This window comes from Oryctolagus cuniculus, chromosome 16 (genome assembly GCF_051225735.1).
Source record: "Oryctolagus cuniculus isolate XC-2025 breed Fujian yellow rabbit chromosome 16, ASM5122573v1, whole genome shotgun sequence".
Lineage (NCBI taxonomy): Eukaryota > Metazoa > Chordata > Mammalia > Lagomorpha > Leporidae > Oryctolagus > Oryctolagus cuniculus.
The window spans coordinates 17433149-17454659 of NC_142882.1; the positions used below are offsets into that span (position 1 = coordinate 17433149).

Consider the following 21511-nt stretch of genomic DNA (forward strand, 5'->3'; position numbering starts at 1 on the left):
GTTCCGTGCTGTGTAGATGTAAGTGCTCATTCAGATACTGTTTATCTGCTTTTTTGAGGGGCAGAGACAGGGCCTGAGAAAACTCTCATCCACTGGTTCATTCCCCCCAAAGCTGCAGTGTCTGTGGCTGGTCCAAGACAGATCTAGGACTTGGAACTCAGTGCGGATTTATTTCCCACATGTGTGGCAGCAACCCAGTTACTTTGCCCATCCCTGCTACATTCCGTTGTCTGCATTAGTAGGAAGCTGCAGTCAGTAATCAGAGCCAGGAATCAAACCTCAGTACTCCACAGTGGGGGAGATGGACATCTTCACTGCCAAGCTATGGGCCAAATCCTGTTTGTCCTATACAATCATTCAATATGTAACTCCTCACCTTGTCTTTGGTGGGTTTCACATTTTGATAAACAGTATCTTAGCTGCAAACACATAGTCATGAAATCAACACCTATAAATATAGCATTACTATGTTCTGCATTTGTCAATGATTGGGAATAAGGCACTTTGAAGTTAACATTATTCTCCCAAGATGGGTTCCTGTTTTCAGTTCCTAAGCCCTTGCTTGGGTTGGTATTTTATGGATTGGAGATTTATGGGCATTTTAAATAGATTTGTTTTTAATTTTAATAGATTTATTTATTTACTTAGGAAGGCAGAGTGACAAAGAGAGGAAGAGACAAAGAGCAATTGATCTTCCATCCATTGGTTCACCCCCAAAATGGCCACAGTGGTTGGGGATGGACCAAGCCAGAGCCAGGAGCCAGGAGCTTCTTAAATATCCAAGTTTCTGAGCCATCTTCTGCTACTTCTCCAGGTGCCTTAGCTGGCTCAGAAATGGAGCAGCTGGAACTCAGAGTCTCACATGTGGGATGCTGGTGTCACAGGCAGCAGCTTAACCCACTGTGCTACAATGTCAGTCCCACTTATCTATATTTTAATCTTTTAAATGAGTCTTCTTCTAAATTGTGTCTTTACTGAATTATTTTGATGTATTGTAAGACTATTAATTATTACATATTTATTTACATATTTATTTAGCACCTTATGATTAGTTACTTAGGAACAGCTGAAAGAAAGACAAGGAATAATTTTTAAAAGTTCGTAGGAAATAGAATTGAAAGAAAAGATCAAAATAGGTATTTCTTTGTTTTTTTGAAGGACCCCATACATGTAAACATATCTGCATTTAACCTTGTGATGCAGTAAATAGTTATGTAAACATGATGAGTTACTCTTAAAAGCAGCACTATAAAAGGAAAGCAGAATTTTCACTGAGTTCAGAATTCTACCCAAGAACCAAGCTTTTATGATTTGGATCTTTGCACTGACATTTTTCTTTTGGGACTAGTCAGTCTAATTATTGCAAATACTCTGCTAGTCCTGTGCATAAGGAAACCATGCTTCCAATAGTCCGTCTTGCAAGCTCTCTTACAGAACTCACAGTATGGGCTCCCTTGCTGTGGGGCATGAGTAGAGAGTGAGGGTCCATTTCCCATTCCTGCCCAGTGAGCATAGAGGGCTGAGGCTCTCTCCTCGGGACTGTTGGATGACGTGCAGCCCTGCCTGCTCTAACACACATGATTCTGGAAGGAGAACACACAGGTACAGTCTTCTGTGTGCTGAGACTAGTAGTCTTTTTATTTATTTGTATTCACTTGAAATGCAGAGATGAGACAAACAGGGAAAGATTGCTGGATCACTGCCCAAATGCCCACAACAAATGTTCCCAGCAATTTCTTTTTTCTGCTTACCAAGGTAGTACCCATTTCACTCCATAATGCATTTTCTTTGGATTTTTAATGAGTGTTGTCAGCTCATTAAGATTGAAAAATAGGCATTTGGTCACAGTGATATCAGTGACATACAGAATAGGAAGCCAAGGTCTTCATTTCCCACATGATGGCAAGACTTAATATACAGGAACAAAATGCCTGTGTCTGGCCTCTAACAAACCAGCTAAGAGACTGCATCACCCTAGGTGTGCACAAAACCAGCAAGAGCTGCGTCCAAGTTTGTAAGAGAGCTCGCTGCATGTGTACAACCAGGCCCTCCCTGCCCCAGAGGCAGTATGGCAGAGAGAAAATCCTCAACTCCTAACATCTCTCGTGGAAGAGAAAGAGCAGGTGGAGTGTTCAAAGTCCTGTCTTCTCAGAAATGCCTGAGGAAGGAGTTGATACCTGGCCTGACTTGGGCACTTTTGGTAATGACAGTGCTACATGGGAAACAGTGAACAAGGAAGGGCACCTAGGAACAACCCCCAGAGGAATTGCAGTGCCACAGGCAGACACCAAGTGGAGGAGGAAATGATGCACTCTTGAGGACAATGGCAAAACTCTCTAACTGCAAAACCACATACACACACAAGCCCACAGATGATGCCTCCCCAGAGAAGGCTTGAGGGTTCCCCAGGATGTCCAACATGTCTACCAGTAAAGGTCTTTCCCTTCATGAGGCCAATCTGAAAGGAACTGGACAGCCTCATTTTTCTTTTCTTTTTTTTAAAAGATTTATTTTATTTGAAAGAGTGACACAGAGAGAGGAGACACAGAGAAAGAGAGAGAGAGGTCTTCTATCCACTGATTCACTCCCTGATTGGCTGCACTGGCTGGAGCTGTGCCGATCCGATGCCAGGAACTTCTTCCAGGTCTCCCACACACATGAGAGACCATCTTCTGTTTTTCCAAGCCATAGCAGAGAGCTGGATCAGAAGTGAAGCAGCCAGGACTTGAACTGGCACCCATATGGGATGCTGGCACTGCAGGTGGCTGCTTTACCCATTACACCACAGTGCCAGCCCCTCCTGATTTTTCTAAGACTCCAGTCTCAGCAGAGAACACAAGCAATGCATAGAAACAAATAAGGCATGAAGGAACAAATTTCATCTGCAGAAATAAACCACCTACCCTTCTTTAAAGAAATGGAGATATTTGATTATCCCACAGCAAGTTCAAAATAACCATCTTAAATATTGTCAGCATGTTAAGAGATAACACAGACAAATCATGAAAACTATGTATGAACAAAATGATAATAAAGAGACATAAACTATAAAAAAAACAAATACTGGAGATAAAGAATAACTAAATGGGAGTAAAGAAATACAATGTTCAACAGCAGACTGTATCAAGGAGAAGAAAGGTTCTGGCAATTTTTTACCATCCAAATTATTTTTACTGACAGTTATACCTTTAAACTTTTTATATCCGAATAGATTTAAATGTACAAAACAAATTATGAGGTAGTAATACAGGGCATGCCCATATGCCCCTCATGCCTTTTCCTTCACTAACATCTCATATTAGTTGCTTTGTCCCAATTAATGAATCATACCCAGCTTCCCCTGTTTTTAACTCCAAAAAGTGTTTAGTTTACACTCACTGCTAGACTCAGCTAATCAAAACTTTTTCAGACCGAGTTGTTTTTTTTTTCCAACTATTATCAAAAGAATGGAGGAAAAAAGAATGAAGAGAAGTAAAGAGGCAGAGAGATTTAAGGGATACTATGGGCAGACCAAGTATACGTTCTGGGAGTTCCACAATAAGAAGATGGAGAGCATGTGGCAGAGAACCAACATGATGAAATAATGACTAAAATGTAAAACTTCCCAAATTTGAAGAAGGAAGCAGACAAACATTCAAGAAGCTCAATGAACTCCAATTATAATAAATCCAAAAGACTTAACACCAAAACAAATTATAATCGAACTGTGCAAAGTCACACAAAGAAAGAAAATCCTGAAACAGTGAGAGAAAAGTAGCTCATCACCTACAATGAAGCTCCTAAAGAATTGTCAGTTTTCATCATACACTTAGGATCCTTAGAAATTCTCTTCTCAGTATTCATACACTTGAAGAAATCAGAATCTCTGGTGGAGAGGTCCAGGCCTGAGTATTGCTAAAGCTCCCTGGTGTTCCCTAAAAGTAAGCAGCACTGCACACATTTTCACAGATAATGAAGTGTGACACACATATGTGTAAGATACATATGAATTTTGGAAAATATGGAAACGTTGAAAACACAAAAGGAGGGGCTGGCAATGTGGCATAGCAGGTAAAGCCGCTACCTGGAGTGCCAGCATCCCATGTGGGCACCAGTTCTAGTGCCAGCTGCTCCACTTCCAATCCAGCTCTCTGCTATGGCCTTGGAAAGCAGTGGAGGATGGCACAGGTGCTTGGGCCCCTGCACCCATGTGGGAGACCTGGAAGAAGCTCCTGGCTCCAGGCTTTGGATTGACACAGCTCTGGCCATTGTGGCCAACTGGGGAGTGAACCAGCAGATGAAAGACACCTCTCTCTCTCCCCCCCCTCTCTTTCCTGCCTCTCCTCTCTTTGTGTAACTCTGACTTCCAAGTAAATAAATCTTAAAAAAAAAAAATGAAGCCAGCGCCATGGCTCACTTGGTTAATCCTCCTCCTGCAGCACTGGCATCCCATATGGGTGCCGGTACTAGTCTCGATTGCTCCTCTTCCAATCCAGCTCTCTGCTATGGCCTGGGAAAGCAGTGGAAGATGGCCCAAGTGCTTGGGCCCTGCACCCTTATGGGAGACCGGGAGGAAGCTCCTGGTACCTGGCTTCAGATAGGCGCATCGCCAGCCATAGTGGCCATTTGGGGAGTGAACCAATGGAAGGAAGACCTTTTTCTCTCACTCCTCTCTCCCTCTCTCCCTATCTCCCTCTCTCCCTCTCTCCCTCTCTGTCTATAAGTTTCCTGTCAAATAAATAAATTTAAAAAAAAAGAGTTGTTCATCAGTCTAGGATGTCTGCATTAGCAACAGGAACCTATAGTATCATAGGATTCAGACATACTGTGGTTAACATGAACAAAAATTCTATAATGCTCTCCAACAAAAACACCAAAAGAGGCCACTTTAAGGCACATGTATGGAGAGAAAAGAGCCTCAAATACCATGGAATGAGGGAGGTGAGATGTGTAGTTCTAGGACTCAGTTTTTCTGCTTTTCCAACCAGTGCTCCAAATGCATGGCACTGAGACTGTGTTGCTGAGGAGCCTCCAGATGGCCCTCTTGATGTACCTGTTCCTCAGGCTGTAGATAAAGGGATTGAGCATGGGGGTGACCAGAGTGTACCCCACTGAAGCCCAGGCATCCTGCCCCAGAGAAAGTGAGAAAGTTGAACTGAGATAGACCCCAAGGCCTGTTCCATAAAATAAGCAAATGACTGACACGTGAGAGCCACAAGTAGAAAAGGCTTTGTACTTCCCACCTGGTGATGGGTCCCTCAGAATGGAGGAAACAATTTTATAATAAGAGAAGAAGAGTGCTGACATAGGGAGAAAAGCATATACGACACCAACAAAACATACAAATATGTCATGAATGATTGTGTCAAAGTAGGTGAGGTTGAGAAGCTGAGAAGGGTCACAGAAGAAACTGGAAATTTCAACATCCTTGAAGCAGGTAAATTGCAAGACCATCAAACTGTGCAGCAGGGAATCCAAAACGCTGGCCACAACTGACACTGAAACTAAGAAGCCACAGCGGCGGGGGTTCATGATGACCTGGTAATGAAGAGGGTGGCAGATGGCAACAAACCTGTCATAGGTCATCACTGTCAGAATCAAATCATCCACGCATTCAAAGATGATGGAAAAAGACATCTGTGTCAGGCAGCCCACATAGGAGATGACTGTGCTGTGAGTGTGGACATCCACAATCACCTTGGGAACCGTGGTGGAGGTGAGACCCACATCAGCCAAGGACAGGTTGCAGAGGAAGAAGTACATGGGGGTGTGGAGGTGGGAGTCTGAGCTGACAGCCAGGATGATGAGCAGATTCCCAAGCACTGTGACGAAATACATGTACAGGAACAGCACAAAAATGAGGGGCTGTAGGTCTGGATCCTCCGAGAATCCCAAGAGATGGAATTCTGAGACACGTGTAAGATTTTGTGTTTCAATATAACCTGCATTCCTTCTGGAAAAGAAAATATTGTTGGTAAAAGGAAACTGATAAACAGGCACCCAGCACTCTGTATATGTTTTCAATTAAACTAGTCATGTAGATATTTCAAGAGTAACTCTAAGGTTTATACTGGTACGCACACAGTGTTCGCTAATCAATCAATGTGATACACCACATTAACAGACTGCAGAAGAAAAACCATATGGTTATCTCAATAGACGCCAAGAAAGCATTTGATAAAATACAACACCTGTTCATGATGAAAACTCTAAGCAAACTGGGTTTGGAAGGAACATTCCTCAATACAATCAAAGCAATCTATGAAAAACCCATGGCCAACATCCTATTGAATGGGGAAAAGTTGGAAGCATTTCCACTGAGATCTGGTACCAGACAGGGATGCCCACTCTCACCACTGCTATTCAATATAGTTCTGGAAGTTCTAGCCAGAGCTATTAGGCAAGAAAAAGAAATTAAAGGGATACAAATTGGGAAGGAAGAACTCAAACTATCCTTCTTTGCAGACGATATGATTCTTTATTTAGGGAACCCAAAGAACTCTACTAAGAGACTATTGGAACTCATAGAGGAGTTTGGCAAAGTAGCAGGGTATAAAATCAATGCACAAAAATCAACAGCCTTTGTATACACAGACAATGCCATGGCTGAGGAAGAACTTCTAAGATCAATCCCATTCACAATAGCTACAAAAACAATCAAATACCTTGGAATAAACTTAACCAAGGACGTTAAAGATCTCTACGATGAGAATTACAAAACCTTAAAGAAAGAAATAGAAGAGGATACCAAAAAATGGAAAAATCTTCCATGCTCATGGATTGGAAGAATCAATATCATCAAAATGTCCATTCTCCCAAAAGCAATTTATAGATTCAATGCAATCCCAATCAAGATACCGAAGACCTTCTTCTCAGATCTGGAAAAAATGGTGCTGAAATTTATATGGAGGCACAAGAGACCTCGAATAGCTAAAGCAATCTTGTACAACAAAAACAAAGCCGGAGGCATCACAATACCAGATTTCAGGACATACTACAGGGCAGTTGTAATCAAAACAGCATGGTACTGGTACAGAAACAGATGGACAGACCAATGGAACAGAATTGAAACACCAGAAATCAATCCAAACATCTACAGCCAACTCATATTTGATCAAGGGTCCAAAACCAATCCCTGGAGTAAGGACAGTCTATTCAATAAATGGTGCTGGGAAAATTGGATTTCCACGTGCAGAAACATGAAGCAAGACCCCTATGTTTCACCTTACACAAAAATCCACTCAACATGGATTAAAGACTTAAATCTACTACCTGACACCATCAAATTATTAGAGAGCATTGGAAAAACTCTGCAAGATATAGGTACCGACAATGACTTCTTGGAAAACACCCCAGAAGCACAGGCAGTCAAAGCCAAAATTAACATTTGGGATTGCATCAAATTGAGAAGCTTCTGTACTGCAAAAGAAACAGTCAGGAAAGTGAAGAGACAACCGACAGAATGGGAAAATATATTTGCAAACTATGCAACTTATAAAGGGTTGATAACCAGAATCTACAAAGAGATCAAGAAACTCCACAAAAACAAAACAAACAACCCACTTAAGAGATGGGCCAAGGACCTCAATAGACATTTTTCAAAAGAGGAAATCCAAATGGCCAACAGACACATGAAAAAATGTTCAAGGTCACTAGCAATCAGGGAAATGCAAATCAAAACCACAATGAGGTTTCACCTCACCCCAGTTAGAATGGCTCACATTCAGAAATCTACCAACAATAGATGCTGGAGAGGATGTGGGGAAAAAGGGACACTAATCCACTGTTGGTGGGAATGCAAACTGGTCAAGCCACTATGGAAGTCAGTTTGGAGATTCCTCAGAAACCTGAATATAACCCTACCATTCGACCCAGCCATCCCACTCCTTGGAATTTACCCAAAGGAAATTATATTGTCAAACAAACAAGCTCTCTGCACATTAATGTTTATTGCAGCTCAATTCACAATAGCTAAGACCTGGAACCAACCCAAATGTCCATCAACAGTAGACTGGATAAAGAAATTATGGGACATGTACTCTATAGAATACTATACAGCAGTCAAAAACAACGAAACCCAGTCATTTGCAACAAGATGGAAGAATTTGGAAAACATCATATTGAGTGAAATAAGCCAGTCCCAAAGGGAAAAATATCATATGTTCTCCCTGATAGGCGACAACTATCTGAGCACCAAAGGGGAAACTTGTTGAAGTGAAATGGACACTGTGAGAAACAGTGACTTGATCAGCTCTTGTCCTGACGGTTGATGTACAATGTAATACTTTATCCATTTTAGTATTTTTTCTTTGTTCTAGTACCATTGGTTGAACTCTGTAATTAACACACAATTATTCTTAGGTGTTTAAATTTTAACTGAAAAGTGATCCCTGTTAGGAATTTGGAAAACATTATGTTGAGTGAAATAAGCCAATCCCAAAGGGACAAATACCACTTGTTCTCCTTGATAGGTGACAACTAACTGAGCACCAAAAAGGAAACCTGTTAAAGTGAAATGAACACTATGAGAAACAGTGACTTGATCAGCCCTCACCCTGACTGTTGATGAGCAGCTTAATATGTTATCCCTTTTAGTATTTTTTTTTGTTTGTTCTACTTAATACTTTTGGTTGAATACTGTAATCAATACACAATTCTTCTTAAGTGCTGAAACTTAACTGAAAAGTGATCGCTGTTAAATATAAGAGTGGGAATAAGAGACGGAAGAGATGTGCAATTCGGGACATGCTCAAGCTGACTTACCTCAAACAGTAGAGTTAGAAACATACCAGGGGATTCAAATTGAATCCCATCGAGGTGGCATGTACCAATGCCATCTCACTAGTCCAAGTGATCAATTTCTGTTCACAATTGATCATAATGATAGGACTAAGAATCAAAGGGATCACATAAACAACAATAGTGTCTGCAAATACTAGCTGATAAAATAAAAAACGGAGAGAATGATCCAACATGGGAAGTGAGATACACAGCAGACCCATAGAATGGCAAAAGTCCTAACAGCACTCTGGCCTCATAATCAGCCCTTAAGGCATTCGGATCTGGCTGAAATGCCCATGAGGGTATTTCAGGCATGGAAAGCCAAGACACTCTGTGGGGAAAAAAAACCTAAATGAAAGATCTCCACAAGTGAGATCCCAGTGGAAAGAATGGGTCATGAAAGAAGGAGGTACCTTTCTCTGAAGGGGGGAAAGAGCTTCCACTTTGACCATGGCCTTGTCTAAAAATGATCAGAGTCAGTGAACTCAGGGGGCTTCCATAGCCTTGGCAGCTCATGACAAGAGCCTAGGGTGATTACTGAGGCCATAAACAAGAGTGTCAATTTGTTAAGTCAACAACAGGAGTCACTGTGCACTTACTCCTCATGTAGGATCTCTGTCCTTAGTGTGCTGTACATTGATTTTAATGCTATAACTAGTACTCAAACAGTATTTTACACTTTATGTTTCTGTGTGCGAGCAAACCGTTGAAATCTTTACTTAATGTATGCTAAACTTATCTTCTGTATATAAAGAGAAATGAAAATGAATCTTGATGTGAATGGAAGGGGAGAGGGAGTGGGAAAGGGGAGGGTTATGGGTGGGAGGGGCGGTATGGGGGGAAGCCATTGTAATCCATATTCTGTACTTTGGAAATTTATATTCATTAAATAAAAGTCAAAAAAAAGTCATTCTTTGTATTTGAATGACAAACAAGAACAGAAAGACAAAGGGGGAAAATTTCTATTGACTGATTCACTCCCCAGAAGCCCACAAAACCCAGTGCTGAGTCAGGCAAAGCCAGGAACTGAGGATTCATCCTGGGTCTGCCATGTAGGTGGCAGAGCCAGAAATACTTCAGCCATCATCTGATGCATCCCAGGGTGAACAGTAACAAGAAGTAAAAACTGGAAGCAGAGCAAGGACTCAAACGCAGGCACTCAAAACTAAGATGCCTGCATCCCCAGTGGCATCTTAACTGCCATGCCAAATGCTTGCCCCGTGCACTAACATTAAGATTGCACAGGATATTTTCTCAGAATTTCTTGAGCACTTAAGCACTGAACAGTGGGTCTCTGATGTTGGTGTGTAAGCACCCCAAGATTGTGCATCTATCTATCTTCTCCCTAGCACGTTACACAACCCATAAAATGACCTGCTCTCAGCCACATCTTCCTGCAGAACTGTCAGTTCGGTGGGTGTATCTCTGCATCTTGTAGTTACACAGTTTACCATACTGCTCCATGGTGTATCATCAGTCATGTAGTCCAAAGAAATAACCATGATTTCTCTTCTTCCAGCAGCATCTCCCTATGATGTCACAAACAGATGTAGCCATTCAACAAATGCTGCCAGTACAGGGGCCTCTGATGTTTGTTCTCCACGTAAGTGATCCTTGCACACCAGAATGTATTTTCCTTAGGTATTTTAAAGTGTGTTATTATGTCATTACGACTTTAATGCAGTATACTTTGGAGATTAGTGACATCAAGAAGGTGATGGAATAGGAAACTCTAGGTCTTCATTTCCCTCATTGGGATTGGATTTACCAACATTTTGGACCAAATTGCCTTTGTTGGAACTCCAAAAACAGTTAAGAGATTGTGTCAGCCTAGATGAGTGCAAAGCCAGGGAGAAGTGTATCAAAATATGTTTGTTCAGCACTCTGGCCTCAGAATCAGCCCTTAAGGCATTCAGAACTGGCTGAAAAGCCCATGAGAGTATTCCAGGCATGGAAAGCCAAGACATTCTGGCAACAAAAAATGACCTAAGTGAAAGATCTCTGTGAGTGAGATCCCAGTGGAAAGAACAGGTCATCAAAGGAGGTACCTTTCTCTGAAGGGAGGAGAGAACTTCCACTTTGACTATGACCTTGTCTAAATACGATGAGAGTCAGTGAACTCAGAAGGCCTCCAAGCCTTGGAAACCCATGACTGTAGCCTAGGGGGTGATTATTGACACCATACACAAGAGTGTCAATTTGTTAAGTCAACAACAGGAGTCACTGTGCACTTACTCCTCATGTAGGATACTTAATGTGCTGTACATTGTGAGTTAATGCTATAACTAGTACTCAAGCAGTATTTCACACTTTGTGTTTCTGTGTAAAATGTTGAAAGCTTTACACTTTGTGTTTCTGTGCAAACTGTTGAAAGCTTTACTTAATATATGCTACATTGAACTTCTGTATATAAAGAGAATTGAAAATGAATCTTGATGTGAATAGAAGGGGAGAGTAAGGGGAGATGGGAGGGTTGTGGGTGGGAGGGAAGTTATGGGGGGGAAGCCATTGTAATCCATAAGCTGTACTTTGGAAAATTATATTCATTAAATAAAAGTTGAAAAAAAAAACACATTTGTTGCATTTTCCCACTACAGAGCTCCCTGTCCCAGAAACAGCATAGCAGAATGAGAAGAATCCCAACTCCTAGGAGGGAGTTCCAATCTCTCATGGAAGGGAAAGAGAAGGTGGAGCATTCATCCAAAGTTCTGTCTTCTCAGGGCTGCCTGAGGAACTGGTTCATACCTTGCCTGCCTTGGAGCTCGCATGGTAATGGCATTAAATAGTGCTAACTTCCCTCGGAGGTAGTGCAGTACCACAAACAGACACTAGGGGGAGGTTGAGGCGATGAGCTCTGGAGAACAAAGGCTAACCCCTTTCATTGCACAAATCTCACACAGAAGCCCAGGGAAGTTTTGGGTGTCACCCACAATCTTTAGACATTTGTTGTGAAGGTCTTTCCCTGTTGGAAGCTCATACATAAGGACTGGGAGATGTTTTTCCCCAATGCTCAAATATCCATGGAGAGTACGAGAATGCATATAATCAAGGAAATATCACCTAATCAAATTAACAAACTGCATCTCCAGAGATAAAGTAGTACATCTTCCTAAAGGAATGAAGATATTTGATCATCCCACAGCAAGCTCACAATAACCACTTAAAGGTTATCAGTATGCTAACAGATAACACAGATGAAACATAAAAAAAAGCAATCAGGAAAATGATGAACTAGCAAAATGGTAATAAAAATACAGAGACATAAACTCTAAAAGGAAAAATGAGCAGAAATATAGAAGATGAAGAACACCATACCTTTATTGGGATATTCAGTGGAGTGTTCAGCAGGTATCAAGAAGAATCAGTGGCTTTTTTTTAACTTTTCAAATAAGTTTTATTGACAGTTCTGTATTTTTAACATTTTATTTCAGAATAGGTTTAAATTTATACAACATAAATTGTGAGGTAGTCATACGAAGAATTCCCCTACACCCCTCAGCTCATCATTTCCTGTATTAATAGTTCATTAATGTCTTAGTCACAATTATGGATCCACACACAGCTTCTCTTAGTTTTCTCCAAAAGCCTTTTGTCACTTCATTCCTCCCAGTCTCTGGTTATGTATGAAAAATGTATAAAAAATCTATAATATGCCTCATTAAAAGGACCAAAAGAAACAATAACCAACACAAAATCTGCAGAGCACCAGCCTCACACATCATGTATGGAGAAAAGTGAGATTTGTAGGTCGAGAGCTTCATTTTGCTGCAGCTCCCACCAAGAGTCCAGACGCATGGTGTAGGGACTGAGATGAGCCTGTTTTCCTGAGGAGCCTCCACAGGGCCCTCTTGATGTCCCTGTTCCTCAGGCTGTAGATAAAGGGGTTGAGCATGGGGGTGACCACAGTGTACACCACTGAGGCCAAGGCACCCTTTCCAGTAGACACTGAGAAAGCTGAGCTGAAATACACCCCAATGGCTGTTCCATAAAATAAGCAAACAACCAACAGGTGAGAGCCACAGGTGGAGAAGGCTCTGTACCTCCCACCTGGTGATGGGACTCTCAGAATGCAAGAAATGATTTTATAGTAAGAGAAGAGGATCCCTGAGATAGGGAAAAAACCATATATGATGCCAACAAGATACCTGACTATGACATTGGTGAAGGAGTCAGAGCAGGCAAGACTGAGAAGTTCAGAAGGGTCACAGAAGAAACTAGCAATTTCTACTTGCTTGAAGCAGGTAACTTTTAACACCATCAGATTATTCAACAGAGAATCCAAAAGGCTGGCCACAAAGGACACCAAAACTAAGAAGCTACAGCAGCCAAGATTCATGATGGCCTGGTAATGCAGGGGGTGACAGATGGCAACAAACCTGTCATATGCCATCATGGTCAGAAGCAAATCATCCATGCATGCAAAAATGAGAGAGAGAGACAACTGTGTCAGGCAGCCCACATAGGAGATGACTGTGCTGTGAGTGTGGATGTCCACAATCACCTTGGGAACCGTGGTGGAGGTGAAACCCACATCAGCCAAGGACAGGTTGACGAGGAAGAAGTACATGGGGGTGTGGAGGTGGGAGTCTGAGCTGACGGCCAGGATGAGGAGCAGGTTCCCGAGCACCGTGACCAGGTACATGGACAGGAACAGCCCAAAGAGGAAGGACTGCAGTTGTAGATCTTCTGAGAAGCCCATGAGATGGAATTCTGTGACACGTGTGATATTTTGTGTTTCTATATGTCCTGGAATCCTATTGGAAAAGAAAACAGTGTTGATAAAAGGAAGCACACAAGCAGGCAATCAGCACATTTTATTATTTTCAGTTCAACCAGTTATGTGTATAGCACATGGGTAACTCTAAGATTCTTAGAATAATTGAATTAAAGAGACAAATTTTGGTGAAATACAATTTTTTAAAGATTTATTTGTTTATTTGAAAGGCAAAGTTATAGAGAGGCAGAGACAGAGAGAAAAAAGAGAGGTCTTCCATCCACCAGTTGTTCCCCAGATGGCTACGACAGCCAGAGCTACACGAATCCGAAGCCAGGAGCTTGGAGCTTTTTCCAGGTCTCCCATGCAAGTGCAGGGTCCCAAGCACTTGGACCATCTTCTACTGCTTTACCAGGCCATAGCAGAGAGTTGTATCAGAAGTGGAACAGCCGGAACTTGAACTGGTGCCCATATGGGATGGCAACACTGCAGGCAGTGGCTTTTACCCGGTACACTGCAGTGCCAGCCCCCATAATAATTTTTTGACAGTGATGAACTCAATCTTCTTACAGCTTTTTCATGATCTGTTTTTTAAATTTTTATTTGAAAGTCAGAGATTGTGAGCCCAGGGAGGCTCTATTCAATATGAAACAGAGATTTTTTTTCTATGCCTCCTCTGTGCCAAGCAAATAATAGGGTCTGAAGAACCAAAAAAGGTGGGGGGGGATGTCATTATTCCCAAAATACATTGCTTATATGTTTACGAGGGTATATTTGTACTCTAAAAGGTTTTGTAGGAATGGAATTAAAACTATCAATTAATTTTAATAGAATTGAACTTTGGGGTATAAAAGTCTTGTCGTAATATGGGGAAATGTATATTATGAAAAACTTGTCATGATTTATTTTAGGCATGGAAAGCCAAGACACTCTGGGGAAAAAAAAAAAAAAAGAAGACCTAAATGAAAGATCTCTGTGAGTGAGATCCCAGTGCAAGAACGGGGCAATCAAAGAAGGAGGTACCTTTCCTGAAGGGAGGAGAGAACTTCCACTTTGACTATCAGCCAGTGAGAAAAAGATTGAATCAGCAAACTCAAAAGGCTTCCATAGCCTTGGCAACTCATGACTAGAGCCTAGGGAGATTACTGACGCTGTAAACAAGAGTGTCAAATTGTTAAGTCAACAACAGGAGTCAATGTGTACTTACTCCTCATGTGGGATCCATCCTTAATGTGTTGTCCAATGTGAAGTAAGGTAATAACTAGTACTAAAACAGTATTTTACACTTTGTGTTTCTGTGTGGATGCAAACTGTGAAATCTTTGCTTAATATATACTAAATCGATCTTCTGTATATAAAAGTAATTGAAAATGAATCTTGATGTGAATGGAATGGAGAGGGAGATGGGAGGGGTGCGAGTGTGAGGGAAATTATGGGGGGGGCATTGTAATCCATAAACTGTAATTTGAAAATTTATATTTACTAAATAAAAATAAAATAAAATAATAAAAATAAAAAAATTGGGGCCAAAATAAATTCTAATTTTTCATTCCATTTTTCCATGAATGTTTTAAAGTTCTAGTACAAGGATAGCAGTAACAAGTCCTGCTACAGAAATAGGAATGAGCAAGGTCAAGCAGCTTATATTTTAGTGAGTGAAATGAAGATCAACCTTAAAATGGGAATAACAATATCTAAATTTTCTTTTGTCCACTTTTGATTCATCTATTGCATATACATCACATAAGAAGCTTCTATAAATCCATTCATTACTTAATGAGGTATCAACTCAGGTACAATGCCCGTGTCAAAGATCCTGGGAACATCCTCTATGCACAGGAATAATCAGTGGATTGGTCAGGATTCAAAACTGCATGGTCATTGGATCTGATGCATCTCCATTATCTCCCAACCATCAGAATGTATTAAGCAGAGTTCCCTAAGTTACAACATCAGGTACCTTTGAAGTTGGTTGTCAATCTCTTCACAGACTCTGCATGGGAAATGGGACCTAACCCCTCATCTTAATGTCTCATATTGATAGTAAGTGGCAAGAATAACGAGAACTGGAGGAAGTTGAAAGCTGAAGTGAACTCTCAAGAGAAAGATCTTCCCTGAGTTATCCTGTGCCTGTTTATCTGTGATCTTTGCCTTTGAACTCAGCACCCTTCCCTGGCTGCTGCCCACCATGGTCTACAAAGAAACCCCAAAAGAAGAGCACAGCAAACAGGAAGTCTCTCCCTGGAAGGACAGAAAAGGGAAATGACTTCTTGGGTCGTCACAGGGGAATACTGGCCACGTTCCTTGTGTCTGAAATCAGACCACCTGATTCAGAATTGCCCGCTGCTGCTGCTACCTGACAACCTGATGTGAATTCTATGAGAGTGTGTAGCCCCTCTCCTCCTCTATAAAACAAAAATGTGGGCTATGTGATGAAATGAAACAAGCTATTCAGGACGTAGAGTTCAGACAATGGCACTTAGGGCCTGTGATGCTTTGGTTACTGATATCCTCATCCTGAAACTCATGTTCACGTTGGGGTGTTCAGGGGTAATTTGTACAGACTCATTTGCTGCCATCATGAAGGAGATGCTGGTGGGAAGAACAATCGGTGTGAGAGGAAAGAAAACCATTGTCTGACCCCCTTGAGAACCAAGAGCATAAACCTCACAACTTCCTGAGCTGAAACGTAGCCTGTTGGTTGCTTCCCGTCTGTCTTTCACAGCAATCACTTCATCCTAGTGATGAGGAAACAATGGTCCCGACATTCCCAGATCCTTGCACTGTCTCCCTCTGCACATACCAGGCTGGGTTGAGTCTCTGAAGCATGACCAAGGGTGATGGGTCCCCTGCTCCTCTTCTTCAGGGAGTGCAATGGGAGACTTGCGTCCTTTACTCAGGACTGGAAAGGGGACAGTCAGGCCGTGCCCTCCTGATGCTGATGCTCCCTGTGGTAGGAATCAGCATGGAGCTACTAGAATTCCCCTGGCAAAGTCAAGGTCTAAAGGTGCTGGCTCATTATTTATACTTGGAAGACCCTGGGGGCTCAGTGCACAGAGCTCCTCATTAGCCATACTCCATGTTATCCCAGTCTCTGAGGCCTTGCTGATATTAATGGAAGAGGAAAAGTTAAGTGTACCTGGAAACTTTTCAGAGTGAAAGTTCACCTGTGCTCCTTGCTGCTGATAAGTTACATGATTTTTATGTAAAATTCAGACTCCCATTTTGAATTCCACAACTCAGCGTGTGATTGTTCTGCCTGTAAATTCATTGTATTAAGGGTGGTATCTAAGGAGAATTCACTCTTCTTTGCCAAGAATCTGATTCTAGGTCCTCATTAGTCTCTATAGACAAGCTTCCTATGTTCATTTCCTAAGCACTTGCTTGGGTTGGTATTTTGTGTCTTGGCAACTTATGGCTTCTTACTGATTTGAATGAGTATGTCTAAGAGTGTCTCTTATAAAATTACATTGACATAAATTATTGATGTTTCCATGTTTATTTGGTAACACACCTCAGTACTTTAGAAGCAGCAAAAAAAAGGGTACTTCAAAAAGTTTTTAGAAAAAAATGTAATTAAGGGGTGGGCACTGTGGAATAGCGGGTAAAACTGCCACCTTCAGTGCCAGCATCCCATATGGCACTGGTTCGAGTCCTGGCTGCTCCACTTCCTATCCAGCTCTCTGCTAATGCCTGGGAAAGCAGTGGAAGATGGCCCAAGTGCCTGGGCCCCTGCACCCACATGGGAGACCCAGAGGAAGCTCCTGGCTCCTGGCTTCGGATCACCACAACTCCGCCCATTGCAGCCATTTGGAGAGTGACCTCTCTCTGCCTCTGCCTCTGCCTCTGCCTCTTTGTAACTCTGCCTTTCATATAAATAAATAAATCTGGGGGGGGGGAAGAAAAACACAATTAAAAGAAATGTTCATAATATACATTTTGCATGAAATTTAAAAATTGCATATGTATAACAATGTCTTCTATTGTTCCTGTTGTATGGTAAATAGTTGTGTAAATGCACTGAGTCACTCTGTAAGGAACCAGGGTAAAAGGAAAGCAGAATTTCCACTGGTTCTTGTCACCTGGATTATAAAATTTGGAGCTCATTCATCTAGCTGTCCCAACTACCCTGCTGGCCCACATATGAGGGAACAATGATCCCAGCAATCCCTCCTGCAGCCTCTGCATCCCACAAAATTCACTGGGTAGGGCTCTCTTGCTGCGGCCCATGATGGGCAAGTGAGAATGCATTTCCGTTCCATGCCCAGTGAGTAGAGAGGGCTGACTGTCTCCTCAGGACTGTTCAGAACACAGTTGGGCCTTGACTTCCCAAAAAAGATGAGTCTGGTAATGGATACACATATATGATTTTTCTTGGACTGGGACCAGCAGTCCTTTTAAAATTTTTCATTCCGTTTTATTTATCTGCAAGGCAGAGAGAGACAAAGGTAAGATAATGATAAATTATCAGACAATGATAAAACCCATCTTGTAGTCTACTCCCCAGGTGTCCCCAATAGCTAGGGCAGGGCCAGGACTAACCCAAGGCATAGAAGTTAGTGTGGGTCTCCCACATAAGTAGAAGGAACCCAAATACTTGAGCCATCATCTGCTGCCTCCCATCAAGTGCATTTTCAGGAAGTTGATTGAAGAAGCAGAGATGGAACACAAACCTAGCACCTCAGCACAGGATTCAGGCATCGCTGTGCTAAATGCTCACCCCTAGGAGCAGAATTCTGATAGCCTAAAAGCACAGCCTGATACTGATGCTCGTGTGATCTTGAACACTTTAAGTGCTAACATCTGTATGCACCAAGATTATGAAATGACCCAGCTGCCTTTCAGCTGAACCGCCATCAAATCGTCATGCTCTCAGATTCTCCTGCAGGACAACTGTCTCTGTGTTTGTACTCATAAAGTTTCCACCCATACTGCTTTGTGATGTATCCACAGCCAACTAGTCCATAGAGGTGATCCTGGTTTCTCTTTATCCACCAGAATCTGCCAACATCACACAATTTTGTGGCAAAATTCACAAGTGATTCCAGTAATGTATGATTTTTGTGCATCATGTAGTGTTCATTTTGCTCCAGAATGTATTTTCTTTAGATTTTTTTAATGAGTGTCATCAATTCATTAGTGGTTAATAAAATATAATGTTGGCCATGCTGATATCAGTAAAACAAAGGAATAGGAAGTCAGTCCAAGGTCTTCATTTCACCCACAGAGTCCTGACTTAACAACATCCATGGACCAAATTCTCTGTAAGAACTCCACAAGCCGGTTAAGGCTTTACATCAAGCCCAGAGGAGCACAAAGCCAAAAGGAACTACCTCAGAGTGAATGGCAGCATTCTTTGTGTTTGTCAGCCAAGGCCCTGCCAGGCCCAGAAACACCATCTCAGGATAAGCAGAAAACCCCCAACTCCTAGCATCTGTCTTGGAAGGGAAAGAGAAGATGTGTTATCATCTCAGGGGCTACCTGAGGAAGTGCGTTATACCTTACCTGACTTGGAGTTCTAATGGAAAAGGCAGTGGCCTATGGGTACCAGATTAGGAGCCACTGAGAACTATGGAAAACACCTAGTTATCCTCCCAGAGCAACTTCAGTACCAGAAGCAAGACACCAGGCAGAGATGAAGATGTGCTCTTGACAACAACTATAAACTCACACACAGCCCAGAGAGGATGCCTCCCAGCAAAGGTTTGAGAATCCCCAACAATCTCCGTGAAGGTCTTTCCCCATATGAATCCAGTCCAGAAAACTTGGGGAAGGTGTTTTCCCCAGTGATCACATCTAACCAGAGAACAAAAGGAATGCATAGAAACTGGGAAATATGACCCAAAGGAACAAATGCTTCACCAGAAATAAGTTACTAAACCCTCTTTAAAGATATGGAGAAGGGGAGGCATCGTGGCGCACTAGGTTAAACCTCTGCCTGTGGCACTGGCATCCCATAAGGGTGCCGGTTCTAGTCCCGGTTGCCCCTCTTCTGATCCAGCTCTCGGCTGTGGCCTTGGATAGCAGTACAAGATGGCCCAAGTGCTTGGGCCCCTGCACCCTCATGGGAGACCAGGAAATAAGCACCTGGCTCCTGGCTTCAGATCGGTGCAGCTCCAGCCGTTGCAGCCATGTGGGGAATGAACCAACAGAAGGAAGACCAGTCTCTTTCTCTCTCACTGTCTGTAACTATACTTGTCAAATAAATAAAATCTTTTTAAAAAATAAAGATTGGAGATATTTGATTTTTATTTTTTTTAATCTTTTATTTAATGAATATAAATTTCCAAAGTACGACTCATGTGTTACAATGGCTTCCCCCCCATACCGTCCCTCCCACCCACAACCCTCCCCTTTCCCACTCCCTCTCCCCTTCCATTCACATCAAGATTCATTTTCGATTATCTTAATATACAGAAGATCAGCTTAGTATACCTTAAGTAAGTATTTCAACAGTTTGCTCCCACACAGAAACATAAAGTGAAAAATAATAGATGATTTTTTTTAAATGATGATGAAATCAGATCAGACCTATTGTCATGTTTAATCCCAGTGAGAGTCAAGTTGGGAATTGATAATTTCTTTCTTTTTTTTTTTTTTTTACAGAAGATCAGTTTAGTGTACATTAAGTAAAGATTTCAGTCGTTTGCACCCCCATAGAAACACAAAGTGAAATATATTGTTTGAGTACTCGTTATAGCATTAAGCCTCAGTGTACAGCACGTTAAGGACAGAGATCCTACATGAGGAGTAAGTGCACAGTGACTCCTGTTGTTGACTTTACCAATTGACACTCCTGTTTATGGCATCAGTAATCTCCCTATGCACCAGTTATGAGTTTCCAAGGCTATGGAAGCCCCTTGAGTTCTCTGACTCTTATCTTGTTTAGACACGGTCATAACAACAAATTCAAAATAATCATCTCAAAGACTGTCAGCTAGCTAAAAGATGACACAAAGAGATCAACTGTGCAACCAGAAAAAAAAGGAATAAATGAAAATAAAGGTAGCAAACTATAAAAAAGAAATAAATTTTGGAGATAAAGAATACAATAACTCAGTTGGAATATTCTATAGAGATTCAACAGCAGGTTCAAGTACAACAAAGAATCAGTGTACTTTTGGACTTTTCAAATAATTTATTTACTAACAGTTATATCATCATTTTTTAACACTTTATGTCAGAATAGTTTTAAATATACAAAAAATTGTGAGGTAGTAATACATAGAGTCCCCATATACCCCTCATCCTATGTACCTTATTACATCACATATTGATATCTTTGTTACAGTGAACCACACCCATCTTCCAAACTATTATAAAGACTATTTATTTATTTATTTGAAAGAGTTAACAGAAAGAGGTAGAAAGAGAGAGAGTGAAAGAGAGAGAGAGAAATCTTCCATTCACTGGTTGGCTTCCCAAATGGCTGCAATGGCTGGAGCTGGGACAGGCCAAAGCCAGGATTCAGGAGCTTCTTTCAGATCTCCCATATGGGCACTGGGGCCCAAGCACTTGGCCCACCTCCACTGCTTTCCCAGGTGCATTAGGAGGGGGCTGGACTGGAAGTGGAGGTTCCTACATTTCAAGAAGTCCATATACACATTATAAAAGCTCAGTTAACTCCAACTAAAATAAATCCAAAGGACTACCACTAAGCCAAATGATAATCAAAATATCCATGTTGCAGAAAAAAAGAGAATCCTGAAAGCAGCAAAGGAGAATTCACTTATCACATACAATGAAGCTCCTAAAACACTACAGACTTTTCAGACTATCTCTAGGGTACCTTAAAAATTCTCACGCCAAGGGCTGGAGCTGTGGCAAAGTGGGTTAAGCTGCTGCCTGCAGCCCTGGCATCCCATATGGGTGCCAGTTCAAATCCTGGCTGCTCCACTTCTGTTCCAGCTCCCTGCTAATGCACCTGGGAAAGCAAAGGAGGATGCCCCAAGTGCGTAGGCCCCTGCCACTCATGGAGGTGACCTAGAAGAAGCTCCTGACCCTGGCTTAGGCCTGGCCCAGCCAAGGTCATTGCAG

General features: G+C 41.8%; 2 protein-coding genes and 1 long non-coding RNA gene across 4 annotated transcripts in view; 1 reads left to right on the forward strand and 2 right to left on the reverse strand.

Moving 5' to 3' along the window:
- Window positions 1-11951, forward strand: part of LOC149121549 (uncharacterized) — a 49098-nt gene extending 37147 nt beyond the window's left edge. The window contains exons 2-3 of one of the 2 annotated variants that reach the window (XR_016222964.1): window positions 10283-10363; window positions 11358-11951. This is a non-coding gene — a long non-coding RNA (uncharacterized LOC149121549). Of the gene's footprint in view, window positions 1-10279; window positions 10364-11357 lie in introns of both variants that reach the window. The other variant, XR_016222963.1, reaches the window with a different exon arrangement.
- On the reverse strand, window positions 4936-10224 carry LOC138845773 (olfactory receptor 7E178-like). Its single transcript, XM_070059347.2, has 2 exons — window positions 10212-10224; window positions 4936-5987 (listed from the first exon to the last, which is right to left on the reverse strand). The coding sequence occupies exons 1-2, from the start codon at window positions 10222-10224 to the stop codon at window positions 4936-4938; spliced, it is 1065 nt and encodes a 354-aa protein (XP_069915448.2).
- Window positions 11952-12413: 462 nt separating the features above from the next.
- Window positions 12414-13605, reverse strand: LOC138845727 (olfactory receptor 7E178-like). The gene has a single exon (XM_089316017.1). It carries the CDS (start codon window positions 13457-13459, stop codon window positions 12518-12520), a length of 942 nt encoding a protein of 313 aa, XP_089172143.1. The 5' UTR covers window positions 13460-13605; the 3' UTR covers window positions 12414-12517.
- Window positions 13606-21511: the final 7906 nt, after the last annotated feature.